Genomic DNA, 13,988 nt, shown 5'->3' with positions numbered 1-13,988 from the left:
CCAGTAGTAATTAAATCCCAGAACAATAAGCCTCCAGCCTGCACACTCAGATCATAGAGTAATAGACCCAAGGCTCCAAGGCTTAAGAACTGCAAGCCCCTAGAACTCGGCCCTCAGAGGAAGATTACCAGCAGAGGTCCCCATGCAGCTCATTTCTATCTAGAGCCAAAGAAACCGAGACATATGGTTGGTGGTAACACTACAATTTGGAAATCTACCTGTCTCCTACCAGGGTGTGAGCTTATACAATTCCTGGAAGCTGATCTGAAGAAAAATCAATCAGTTGTTAAGTATATGGTAAATGTATTTTAAAAAATCAGGGATTGTTGTACAAACTCCCACATGATGACTAGATTTCTTTGTGTCATGGGTAGTCACTTTGGACTTCCAAACAAACAGGAAATTTTCTCTTCTTCGTTCTCAATGAGTCAGGCCTTCTGTAGTTCTAAATCAATTTTCTCCTTGGTATACTATAGGGCGAGGTCAACTGAAATCTGCAAAACAAGGATAAATATAAAAGCAAGTTTGCCTTCGCGACACACACACCGGTCTCCTCCTGCATTTGCTCTTTGATCCCTTCCAAACCTTCGTGTGCAACAGAGATGGCTTTGAGCTGAATCTTTCAGATGCAGGATCCGAGTGCATTTTTCTCACAGATAAAATATTTCCAGCTGCTGCAGTTATCTGAGAAGAGGGTTTGGTCTTTGAGGTATCCACAGATCTGGCTGTCAGATAACAGTCTCTCTGTTGGCACACTGAAAAAGTAAGTTAGATTTCCAGGTTAGGGGTTACATTTGGAGATAACAGTCATATTTGACAAGGAAATATTCCAGAGATACCATTGGGTTTATTTTAATTTGCTTTGATGTGGCATTCTTCTAGGTTTTATCCTCCTTCAAATAATAGCTATTTAGTTTTAATAAAAATACATTGATATAATTTGAACAAACAGCCTATAAAGAAACCCAAGACATGTTTACATAAATGTAGGTTTTAGCTAGTGTGTTTCTCTTGACTCAGTTCTCGAAATACTAAGGCACCTGATTGTGTCCACCAATCTCCATTCCCATCTGAAAAGCTCAATATAGAAACCGCTCAATAGTTATTATAGTCTCTTGACCAGAAGGCTCTCTCAGCATTGTTATACAAAGAATGCTGTGGATACTTGCATTTGATTGCTCATTTAGGCACTTGAATTATGATAAAAATTTCTAGAGGATGTTGATAGAGGAATTGATGACGAAGATTTAGAAACTGTGCTGGATAGTTTTATGTCAACTTGACAAAAAGCTAAAGTCATCTGAGAAGAGGGAATATCAGTTAAGAAAATACCTCAATAATATCTGGTTGTAGGCATTTTCTTAATTAATGATAGATGGTAGAGGCTTAGCCCATTGTGGATGGTGCCATGCCTGGGCTGGTGGTCCTGGATTCTATAAGAAATCACCTGAGCAAGCCACAAGGAGCAAGCCAGTAAACAGCACCTCCCATGGCTTCTGTATCTGCTCCTGCTTCCAGGTTCCTGCCCTGTTTGTGTTCCTATCCTGATTTCCTTCCATGGCAAGCAGTGATATGGAAGTGTAAGCTAAATAAATTCTTCCCTCACCAACTTTGCTTTTTGGTCAAGGTGTTTCAGTGTTTCTTCGCAGCAATAGAAACAATAAAGCCAAGTCTTAAGTTTATCAGTTATAATTCTAATCAGTAGCCTCTTAAAGCATCATGATTCTGTGTCCTCTACGAGAAAAACAAGGTATAAAGTAAACTTTTAAAATTTTTTTCACATTCCTAGTTTTCCCTAAAATGTCTCCTTCATACACTTACAAGTCAGAGAGAGGAGAAGAACCATCTAGCCAGAACCAAGATCCACTGAGTTCATCTTGATACACTCCCACCCAGTACCCAACTTCTTTGAGCTTCCGCAGGCTACGGATGAGAAAATCCTATAAAAAACAAGACACAAACTGTAAATTCAGAAAAGTAAATAACAACCCAAACTACTGTGCAATATAAAGTGTGATGTTTGCCAAATCAGAAATTAATGAGAACTTGAGTATTGAAAATAAAGAGTAGATATTAAAGTGAAGTAGGGATGCGTTTGCACACACACACACACGATTATTCTGCTGTATAGTGAATATGGTGTGTAGAGACTATGAAAATATGTGCATCTGGTATTAAAGTACGGCAGATAGTAAGTGTTAAAGCAAAGTAAGTCTTAATATTGACCCTTCATCACCAAAAGTAAAAATTTCACTTCCTTCATTCACCATGTGAGTCAATTTCTCCCTAGTATATTTTAATATGTGAAGTTTTGGAGATTCCAGCCCCAACTCACTGTGAGCACATTTTGTTAGATGAAGCATGTCTTATTTTGTCATCAAATCTTTGGAGAGGGTAATTTTTAAATAATTATAATATTGTAATTTAATGTTTGTTTGCTGTGTATTTTTAACATTTCCCATTGTTCTTAAAAAGAAAAACTGAACTTCAGCTATTGACAATTTTTATTAGAATGAGAAACATCTATGAATTCCACTTCAGATATTCTATTTAGGGGTGGAATGGCTTCAGCAAACATTGTATTGCTTATTTATCAAGATCTTAGTAAGCCAGGTTAAGAAACTTAACGTTTAACTTATCTAATGCTTAGTTTTATAAGCCAATTCTTTCCATGACATCACTTCAGGTTTTATTTTTTGTAACTTTTGTTTTTTGAGTCAGGGTTTTGGTACACAGGCCTCAAACTTGAGCTCCTCCTGTCTCAACCTTCCATGTACTGGATTTACATGCATGTGTCATTGGATTTACATGCATGTTGTCACCACATGCAGAGTAGGACTTCAGTTTTCATACCTTTATTTCTCCCTGTGAATTATGAGTGATATAGATGATTCTGTTTCCTGTAGCACTGAACATAATACATTGAAGAACATCCACATCTGGCATGTATATGTACACAGGGAGCAGATCACAGCTTAGTCATCCTTCCCCTCCCCCTTTTTTTTGAGTTGTCTGGGTATAAACAAACAAACAAACCTGTATTCCTCAACTACTGGAAAACCAACCTCATTTTTACTTCTCCAACTGAAGGGAAGCAAATTACATAAATCTCTAGTTGGACTCTATTTTTATATTAAAAATATACTGCTGCTATTAAAAATTAAGGAATCCTATCTTGTAGCATCTGTAGTTCATTTTAATGAGTAGTGTGGAATTTTCAGATTGACATGAAATCATAAAAGAGGCTTTACCATTTCTTCTTTGCTGTCTATTTGAAGGAGACTGGCATCTTCCTTTAAACAATTCTCCTTACTGCCATTCCACATGTTCCAGATTTGAAAGAAATAGTAACAACTTTTTCCATTCTGAATCCAGTTGTGTGGACAAGGGCTGCAGTTACTACCTTCAAAATACAAACATTTCCTTAATTGTCGTCAGTGCAGAAACTGGCATCCCAACTCCCTCAAAATAACCAAATGGCACTTGTAATACAGCACCTACACATCCAGCTTCTTGGAGGTTGGGCACAACAAAATTTGTATAATTTCCATCTGAAATAGCTCCTTGATAATTGGTTTCAGTTAAAAATCAATGTAGATTTTTCTAAATCTTTCCTCCTATATCAGAAATTGGAATATTTTTCCTTGCTGAGTCATTGTCTATGATGAGAAGTAAGCCTTGAGTTGATGTTTTAATTCTGAGACTTAAGGAAGAAAAAATTTCATGTACAAGAGAGATCAATTAATGCATGAAAGTAGTGGCTTGGAAACAAGTAGCTGTGTAAAGAAACACATCTTAGGGCTTCACTATAACTAAGTATTAGGCTTCAGTATTTAATGTGTTGTATAAGGAACATGCCTTAAGAAAGAATATACTCTCAAAGGACAGTCAATGACCTGTACACAGAGGAACTAAACAGCATAAATTTGGTGACAGGTTCTAGCAGAGTCTTATAAAGGGAGACAGGGAAATACATAGAACACTGGTTACTAGAGAGTAGCCCTCATGTGCGGCGAGAAACCCATCAGACGTGGTTTCCAAGACAGAATATTGAGTCCTTTGAGACTCTTCAGTAGCCTGTTTGGAATCAGTGCTAGTCAGCCTGCTGAGTGATATGATAGTCACAGGGGTGGCGAGGTGTTAGTGTTGAAATGGTGTTTGGAAGATTGGAGAACAAGATGACTCCCAGATCTCCAAAACACGTTATCATTGTAGTCAGTGTTGATGGTTTAGAGCGGGGCCCAACTCATGCTTATAATAACCTGTTATATAAGAACACTATTGACACTGGATAACTCTGAAAACAATTTTTGAAGTAAATGTTCAATTAGAAGGAACTATGAAGACTGTAGTGGTGACTCAGCAGTTGAAAACACATATTGTTCTTGCAAAGGATCCAAGTTAGGTTCTCAAAACCTAAGTTGGGTGGCTCACAGCTATCTGTAAATCCAGCTACAGGGGGATCTGGTGTCTTTGGCCTCCTCTGGCACTTGTACTCACTTGTCCATAACCCCACACAGATACCTCCCCACACACATACATACACTTAAAAAATAAATTTTATTTTTCTAAAGAAAAAAATGGTATATTTTTATTTTCACATCAATTCAAATTTCTAATGGCACCCTCTAGAGAGAATTTAACTTCCTAAATAAGTATTAAGACACCTTGGAATATTAGACAAACTGTAAAGCAGGTAGTAATACAATTTTAGGCTTAAAATAGTCATAAAAGATAAAACTGAATTAACTCTATAAGCTTTTAGGAGAAAGAGTCTTTCAAGTTATAATAGTTTTATGATAGTCTGATTTCCAAAGTCAGTTTTTCCCAGGAGCCCTGTAAGAGGAACAGCAATCTTTGGGATTCACAGGATGATGCTAGGATTGGTGGGGAGTATTGGAGAGACAGAGCCCCAAGGACTACATGTCCTGAGGACCTCATGCTGTCATTAGGCATAGCTCTGCTTATTGCCCTCATGACCACCATGCCCCTCATAATCTATGAGTTGTATGAAAACTCTCAGAGGCCTTCTAGCCACTCATTGGGCAGGGTCACTGGTACTTAGAATAATAGTGATTGACTTTTCCAAGCATTACTGCTGGAGCAGATCAATGATTCAATCGTTACACTTAGGAAAAAATATAGACGTGTAGAATTATTAGTAAGGGTAGGTTAAGGTGTTTTTGTTGATGGATTGAGGTCGAAAATCTTGGGGAACAATATAAAATTTAGAAACGCACACTTTTAATAGATGAGCAAGGGACTCATTGAGGTCAAGGAATGAAAACAATGGTAGCCTGGCTGTGGTTGGCTGATGTAGCTTTCTTGCTAGGATGGGTTGACAATCAAAGATGGTGATCAATTCCTTGCACCCATTGCTGCCCTCAGCTTCCTGATATGAATTAATTAAAAAACTGTTGATGAGTGGGCATGCACCCTGGGGTTTTAAAGTGAAAATGATTGATTTTCATACGTAAAAGTTTAAGTTTGCGATACTTTGAAGATTTTTATAATACTGCCTTTTGAGGTAAATAATAAAATGATTGATCCTTTATTAATAACTGCAAAATGCAGCCTGCAAGTGAAAGAACTGGTGGAGAAAAATACCTCACTTGCTTACCCTTTGTTTATCTATAACAAGTTGCTTAGAAACGAATGTACGTGGATTGTTCAAAATAATTTTTTACCTGTAATATGTAAAATGTTTAATCAAGTAAGGGAACGAAGAAACATACTGTTTTTTACTTGTATACATAGTAATCATTAACTTGGAAAATAGAATATAACCACATTGCAATCTTTATATTGTTTGGAAGATTTTTCTGGGCGTTATAAGCTGTAACAGAAAAATAAAGATAGAAGGAAGACATCAAGAGAGAGACAGGAGGGGATATATCAGAAAAGAAGTAAGGAAAGAAATAAGGAAGGTAGAAAAACCTTGAAGTGTGTGTGTGTGTGTGTGTGTGTGTGTGTTTCTTTTTTTGCTAATCTCAGAGAATTAAGTCTTTATCCCTCAGATAAAAAGTTCATTGAGTGATTAGCTCACCAACTAGTCACCTCCCCTTCAGTTGCTGAACTGCTGAAAGCCTGTTTTTACAACAGCAAACTTTTATGCTTAGTTATCTATAACTGAGTCTAAAGCAAGAGTCAAATTAGATGAATTGGGATGTTTGGAGCTAAAATTGAAAATAGGCCTAGATTTGAGTGACTGAGTGACTGAGTTGATTCTAAAAGCCTAGCTTAGGAATCACATACATTCCACTTGATTTTGCTTTGTAAGATTTGGTTAGCTGAACTTTTAAGGAATTTCAGTCTTTTCAACAATTCATTGGGAGATGTAGAAGAAGCTGAACCAACTGCAGAGCCACAAAAGTTACATCAGACTTGTCAGCTGTGCAGGGACAGAGAGAGCTCAGTGCTGTGACTCTCAGCAACACAGAGCATTCAGATAGTCCTTCAGGGACAGGAACTCTGGAAAAACTGGGATTCTTTTTTTTTTTTTCTTTTTTTTTGGAACAGAGAGACAGTTTGAAACAGAGGAGGAAATCATGAAAGATATTTTAATATAGAATTTAGTAAGCATGAGGGTTAGGTGAAAGAGAGGCACTAAGAAAAAAAGTAAGAGCCACCTGAAAGCATGGGTGTGGACTTCCCTAAGGCTGAGCTGCCAAAGCTAAGACACACCCAAGTAAGGGTTCGGCTCCTCAAAGAGAGCTACAAGCAGTTGTCCTTAGGCCTGTGGGCAGTTCTGCTGACTCTAGAATTACCGCCCAAAATGTTTCTGAGAAATCTTTGCATTTTGATAAGTGAGACTATCAGGCAGCTCTGGAGATGCCTTAGGTGGAATTGCAATCTTATCAGGTAAAACCAGGAGCTACTAGGGCTGCACAGGTGTTCAGTACCTGTCCTTTCCCTGCAAGAAGATTTCTATCTGGTTCCTAGAAAATTGCAGGTTTACAGCTGAAGGGAGAAAAGTGGCAGTTAATGGCCCTGGAATCTCGATTTCCTGTGGTTGAGAAGTTATAACCAGATTCCTGGGTAAGGACCCCTTCTCCCCTTCACATCCTAATTATTTGCAATCTTTCGCACCTGTCTCGGCACTCGATTCACACCCTAGTGATCTATAAGGAACAGGCTACACAAAATTGTTTCTTTTGAGTAGATGCTGCACTTTGGGTTTCCACTGAGATCACTTATTCTTAGCTGAGCATGATGTCTCATGTCTGGGATCCCAGCACTTAGGAGGCTGAAGCAACAGAGTCACCACAAGTTGGAAGCCAGCCATCATGAGTTCTGGCCACCCTAGGCTATATGACAAACAATGCAGAACTACACTGATTCTCTGTCAATTACCTGAACGAGGACATCTCTGTTGAAAGGCTTGGCAGTTTTTCATCTGCAGGGTGTAGTTTCTCTGCCACTGTGTGAGGTTCAGCAATTGTCTGTTCTGCTGAATGAGTCTTTCCTGCTGATTCATTGCAAGAGAGGACACCTGGAAGACTGTGACAATGCCATACATTCCTCATAAAATACTGACATTTTACAATAAAGTGATCCCCCAATGCAGATCAAAGAAAACGATCAGTGAGGATAAGTGCATGGCTTGCCTGGCTTGGGGTTTTGTTTAAAATTCAAATTATTCAAGAATCAAGTATTACAAATAGCACACAAACAAAACAAACAATGACATCCAAACATCTTGGCCATTCCTTTCCTTTGTTCACCCGGTCTCACTCTCCAAGAGCAGATAAAATTGTTAAGTTCTTTAACACATTTCCCCCAGATATTTTAGTTAAAATAAGATCAATCAATATAAAATTCCTGTTCAACCTTTTATGCAAAGGGTGACAGCCTGTTTACATGGGGGTGAACATTTGATTTTATTAAGTATATTTTAGCATTTGTTCCTTTAAGTACTCCAAAAGTTCTCACTCGTTGGCTCACTATAGCAGGGTAGGAAGTTCTTCATCAATCCTCTGGCACAATTTTAAAGATTAACTAAGAAACTGATATGTTTGTTTTGTAGGACTGGGATTGAACCTGGGGGTCTCATGCATATTGGACAAGACCTCTATGGCTTTATTCTCAAATGACTCCTCCTCACAAGGAGGAAAATGCTACTTAAAGAATCTTAGTCATGGGGCTGGGGAGATACCTCAGTTAATACAAAATGCTTGTTTTGCTAGCATAAGGACCTGCATCCCCTGAAATTCCCACAAAGCTGGGTGTGGTAGCGCACACTTTTAATCTCAACACTAGGGAGATGGAGACAACTGGATCTCTGGAAATGCCTGGCTGCCTAGCATACTCTACTTGGCTGTAGGCCAAAAACAGACTGTGTCGCAATAAAAAGAAATGTACAGGGCTCCTGAGGAATGATACCCAAGGTTGTTGTTCACTGTTCTACACACTCACAGCCATGAGCATACACACACACACACACACACACACACACACACACACACACACACACACAGAGAGAGAGAGAGAGAGAGAGAGAAGCACACATACAAATCCATACATATTAAAAAATATGAGTCTTGCCTCATTTCACACATTTGCAAACTATTTTTAAAATGAGTGGCTAGATCAAATGTTCATGGACACTTAAATTTCATTCAGTATTTCTAAGTTACCCTCCATATATACCGTTTCATACAGTGTTTCAAAGTTACCTGCATTTGTCTTCACAGATGTAAACAGTTGGATGTATTTTCTTATCTGTGAAATGTGTGGTTATAGCCTTTGTGAATACCACACCCATACCCTCATTGGCTGCCTTCCTAGTACTTTCCCTTGCTTTCTTGTGCTGTGGTAACTAACTAGCAAACCTGGAATCAGGCTGAGCAGTGTGTCTCAAGTTCACATGATGATAACCTTCAGACAAGACATGATGCCATCTGGCTAATGGTGCAGCTTGTAACTGTGGGTCTGATTATTGATGACAGCATGATAGATGATTTGCCTTTGGTTTTAATGAGACCCTAAGAGAGAGGCCTTCTGCTGAGGCAGGTTGCCTAGTCTCAGCAAAATTCTGTCTTTAGGATCAGCAAAACATAAAAATCTCCAAATAAGACTCTGGGCCTCCTTGACACACAGTATCCTGGGCAAACACCGGTGATTCCTGAACCAACAGAAAACTGTGAAACAGTAGAAAGAGAGCCAGGGAAATGTACCTGCTTTCTGGCCCCAGACACCCACCACTCCTCCCCCCCCCCCTTTTTTTGTCTTGAAAAAGCATCTCATGTCTCCCATGCTGACCTCAAACTCACCATGTAGCCAAGGATGACCTTACACTCCTGTTCCTCCCGCCTCCTCCTCCCATTTGGTGGGAGCACAGGCCTAGGTCACTGCTACTCTTAGCTCTATCCAGGATCCTTCTAATAAGAAGTTTTACTGGCAATAATATCCTTACTTCTGTGTACTCTTATCACGTAAACAACTAAATTTCTTTTAAAGTTCTTGATAAACTAAAACGTCAAGGCCTGTTGTTTTGGTACTGTGAGTCTCTGTTAGCAACCAGCCCTGTGCCTAGAGATATTTGTTGGCATATCACATGCTTCAAAGATGGATTTTGATAAGCTATAAACTGCTATGTACGTTTCATAGTTTGTCATTTGGCTTTATTTATGGTGATTTACTTATGTAGCTGAAATTTTTTTAGTCTTTTTTTTTACACACTGCCATTTTTTATTTTAGGTTGTATGTTCTGTATATAAGACTAAATAGGCTGTGTTGTGGTGTATAATTTAAGTTGGAAGAAACAGTGGGGTTGTTAACAAATATGCTAGTTTGGATCTGGTAAGTACCATTAATTTAAAAAGTATATATAACCATCATTATGCTAACATCCCTGGCAATTTTAGTTTTACATGTGAAACTGTAATCTCATATCTATTGATATATTTACACTTTGACATATTTAAGATTAATGTCATTGGAACTATGAGGTATGAAGTCAACATTTCCTAGATAACTGTGTAGTTTTCCTGTCATTTCAGAGCAATTCCCACACATACTCTTTCAGATGCCATTTTTAACTCACAGTAAACATGTGAGGAACTGACAAAGGGGAGGGCGTGGTGGAACAGAATGTATCACATCATTTAGCCAGGAAGCAAGGAGAGTGCTGACACCGGAGGCCTGGCCCTTCCCCCATCAGGGCATCGAGGCTAGGAGATATTGCCTCCCACATAGAGGGCTTCCAATTACTTAAACCTCTTTGGAAACACTTCACTGTTTTCAATCTAACCAAGTGAGCAGGATTAAACATTACAACACATAGCTTAGTCTGTTTTGTGTATCTGTCTTTTACTTGGGTTTCTGTGTTTTGCTATCATTTCAAACTTAAAAAAATAAGGTTTCTGTTTCTTCTGCTTTATCTTTTAATTCACCAGATTTTTGTTCATGGTGGTTTTCAGTGTTAGGTACAGAACCCAGGGCCTTGCACTCAGCAGGCAAGATCTCTACCACTCAGCTGAATCCCAGCCCTTCACTTATTTTTCATTTAGGTGGATACATTAAACACATGGGTGTGGGGAGGGCAGGTCATTGCTGCTGCAGTTGTTAAAACACACAAAAAATAACTGCCTCTCGTCTCTATGATTGAATGAAAGAATCTGATTCATTTTCATGCCTACATTCATGTAATAAATCACCTCTGCAATTGAGATAATGAATTTTATTTTGAAGCAGCCAAAGTTTCATATATAGCTAGGAGAAATAATAGATTCCATCAGCTCTTAGCCCAATTTCCACCCCATGGTGCTATCTTGAAAACCGATAGTATCACAACTAGGATATCAACATTGATACCACCACGCCCCTGTATTTCCACGGGCTATACCACTGTACAATCCAAATAGAGATGACGAGTGACTCAGCTTCTCAGACCTATCCAACATGTGATGTCACTGGTTTGTAATTTCTGCTTTCTGGGGTGTAGTGTGTCCCACTGTGGTTTTAGCTTGTTTTCCCTAATGGCTAATGATATTGACCCCTATGTTTACGTTGGCTTTAACCTTCCTTAAATTCTATGGAGAAATGTGTTGTCATGTTGTTCTTCCATCTTATCACTGAACGGCTTGGTTTCTTGTTGAGTTCTGAAAGCTTTACCGACTCTAGGTGCAAGTATTTCATTGGGTATCTGGTTCGCAAGTACTTTCTTTTTCTGCCTTATGTGTCCAGCCATTTTAAGGTTGCATCAGAAGGTAATAAGACAGGAGAAAGGGAAATGAGACTTCTCCTTGGAGTTTCATCCTATGTAGGAAGCAAAAGCTTGCTCTTTTTTTTTTTGGTGTTTGAATTGTAATTAATTTGTAATAAGTTATCAATAATGACAGAACAATGTCATTTCCTGAGGAAATGAAACAAAATACTTCTAAATGTCCCAAATAAGGTTATATGTGCTACACATTGTACCTAAATGATGAGCTTGAAAAATGAATAGAAAAGACACAAGGAAAACTGATATCTCTGGAAATATTTTCACTATAACCAGAAACACAAAAGGGTGAGGGGAAAATTACAAGTCTATATACCTTGCAAATGACCACTCAAGCAGTGCTGGTTAATTAAGGCTATATTTGTTGAAAGCCTGTATATACATATGCAGAGTGCATATGCATATATAAATCTAATTTGCATATTATTTTTAGAAAACTATATGTCTCTGTGGATAGCTTATTAACTTTCTGTATGGTGATATATCACTTATATTATTTAAAGCTTGCCTGAGGATTGAGAAAGCAAAGCCAGCTACAGAGGTCAGGCAATAGTGATAACACAGCCTTAATCCTGGCAGTCACAGAGCTAGACAGTGATGATACACACCTTTAATCCCAGGACTCTGGATTAAGAGGTAGACAGATCTCTGTTAGTTCAAGGCCACACTGACTACACGAAATTGATCCAGTCCCAAAAGAAACATCTCACACAAAGGTGATCTCAACACATGGGATCATATGTCTTTAATTCCAGCATTAGGGAGTTATATAAGACATGAGCAGGGACTCAGAACTAGCATTTAGTCTGAGAGTTAGTCTCTAGCCATGTTGAGGAGAGCATAGTAGCCTGAGTGAACCTGAGGAGCAGTGAAATCAGGAGCAGTTTGAGGATTACCCCTTTGGTCTGAACATAGGTAGAGGTAAAAGCTAGTAGTGGCCAGCTGCTTTGCTTTTCTGATCTTGAGCTTGAAGCTTGAACCCCAATATCTGTCTCTGGGTCCTTTATCGTGTTACTCTTCTGCTTTAGTGAGAAACATAACATAACTACATCTCTACATCCTTACAGGTGATTCTAGACAATTTTTAAAATTAATTAACTACATTCTTTTAGGGGATTAATTTTACCACATTCTTCTGTCTCGCTGTGTGAACTTCCTCTTAATATAATTCAAGTACCTTTATCACATTTATGTGCACTTAAATAGTTCTTAATTGATCTTTATCCGTTTACACATATGGACATTATCCGTAACCCATCACCCATTTATGTAAACAGGTCACTTTGAAGATATGTTATTGTACTTACACTTGATGCCTAAGAAAATGGATGTTGCTAATAAACCCACACAGAGCACACAGGAAGCCACCGTCACAACACACCATGTTCCTAAATGTGGAATCAGAACAGTGACATGAGTTAGAGGAAGCAGTCAAAGATAATGTTGGGATAAGTGGAAGAAGGATTGGCCCCTCCTATTCGAGAAATACAAAGATTTGAAACTTTAATAGGAAAATGAGAATCTTTGCTTAAATTCTCTCAGATTAAATTTATAGCTTGGGATCCACCTGACCTGGAAAATACCCAGTTCAATAGACTTTATACCATATCTCTGTCATCCTAATGTATAATGTTATGACTTTAATAAACAATTACATCAATTTACCTACCTATCTATATGTCTATTTTTTCAATAATCTTAATAATGCCATCTAGGCAACCTTGAATTCTTAACTTCAAGACTCTCCTATCTGTTTTCAGAATCTCTTGAACATAATTCACCAAATTATTTTTATTTTAATAATCAATTTAGAAAATGGGCAGAAAAGGGGAAAAGTGAGTGATGCGGCTTATTAAATTATTCACACTAATCAAAGAAAAATAAAATGTATCCTCATATATTGTGATAGGCCAGATAATGCTTTGAAATGTGACAAAAGAAATTCTGAAGCCAGTACTACACTGGAGATCTGCCATGTGAAAGGTAGCCTCAGGTGGTAAATTTGTAACAAGTCAGTACTAAAGACTAAACCATGTAAATTACTTGGGAAAATATAATAAAACACTTTTAAAGCCCACCCAATTATTCGTTGTATGATACTACATGTGACATCTAGTTGATGAGTCATCAAAGAAATGCATAGAAATGGATAAACATTTATCTATTTGAAATATTTTGTACTGTAGAGTTTTAAAAATAAAGATTATTATAAGATGTAGAAACAGGGATAAAATATTGAAATCATAGCTGCATCAGCATGAATATCTTTTTCCAGTTTTTAAACTTTTTCCTCAATCTCTTAGTATTTGTCAGATAATTTGCTGAGCATTTGATTCAAAAGCTAAAGTAATTACAGTTGTATGATTTCTTTGATCCCTTTTCAAATTTGGGAGAGAGAATATATTACATTTTCAGAGCCCAGTACCCTTTTCTTTTTCACCTTTACTCCCTCATCTATGCCAGAGACTTTATCAGGCATACTAGAATACTATTAAGAGGTTATCTCAGATTATAAGAAACACCTTGGGTTCATCGCAGAGCACAAACAGAAAAAAAATCTAATTTTCTATTAAGCATTTTGAATTTATTACCTGAACATTTGCTAGGAGACAGACATTTCTGAGAGCCCTCTGTGGTTGGACTGTCCCATTGAAGAGAGCAGTATATTTCTTCCTGGTGCATGCTGAAGGTGCTTGGAGAGGTAAAGCAGCCTACATAGGAGCCTGACAGAAATAGCTGCTCTCGTGATTAGGAATATGTTGAT

At 38.0% G+C, this 13,988-nt stretch overlaps 1 protein-coding gene across 1 annotated transcript; it reads right to left on the bottom strand.

Annotated features, from left to right (window-relative positions):
• Positions 1-286: 286 nt before the first annotated feature.
• Clec9a (C-type lectin domain containing 9A) lies at positions 287-13,974 on the bottom strand. Its single transcript, XM_005087133.4, has 7 exons — positions 13,816-13,974; positions 12,532-12,612; positions 7,354-7,500; positions 3,252-3,403; positions 1,822-1,940; positions 586-755; positions 287-494 (listed from the first exon to the last, which is right to left on the bottom strand). The coding sequence occupies exons 1-6, from the start codon at positions 13,904-13,906 to the stop codon at positions 623-625; spliced, it is 723 nt and encodes a 240-aa protein (XP_005087190.1). The 5' UTR covers positions 13,907-13,974; the 3' UTR covers positions 287-494; positions 586-622.
• Between the last annotated feature and the right edge of the window lie 14 nt (positions 13,975-13,988).

Source organism: Mesocricetus auratus, unplaced genomic scaffold (assembly GCF_017639785.1).
Source record: "Mesocricetus auratus isolate SY011 unplaced genomic scaffold, BCM_Maur_2.0 Super-Scaffold_100001, whole genome shotgun sequence".
In the NCBI taxonomy this organism is placed as follows: Eukaryota; Metazoa; Chordata; class Mammalia; order Rodentia; family Cricetidae; genus Mesocricetus; species Mesocricetus auratus.
The sequence above is the reverse complement of the archived record's forward strand: the minus strand, read 5'-3'. Positions and strand labels throughout refer to the sequence as shown.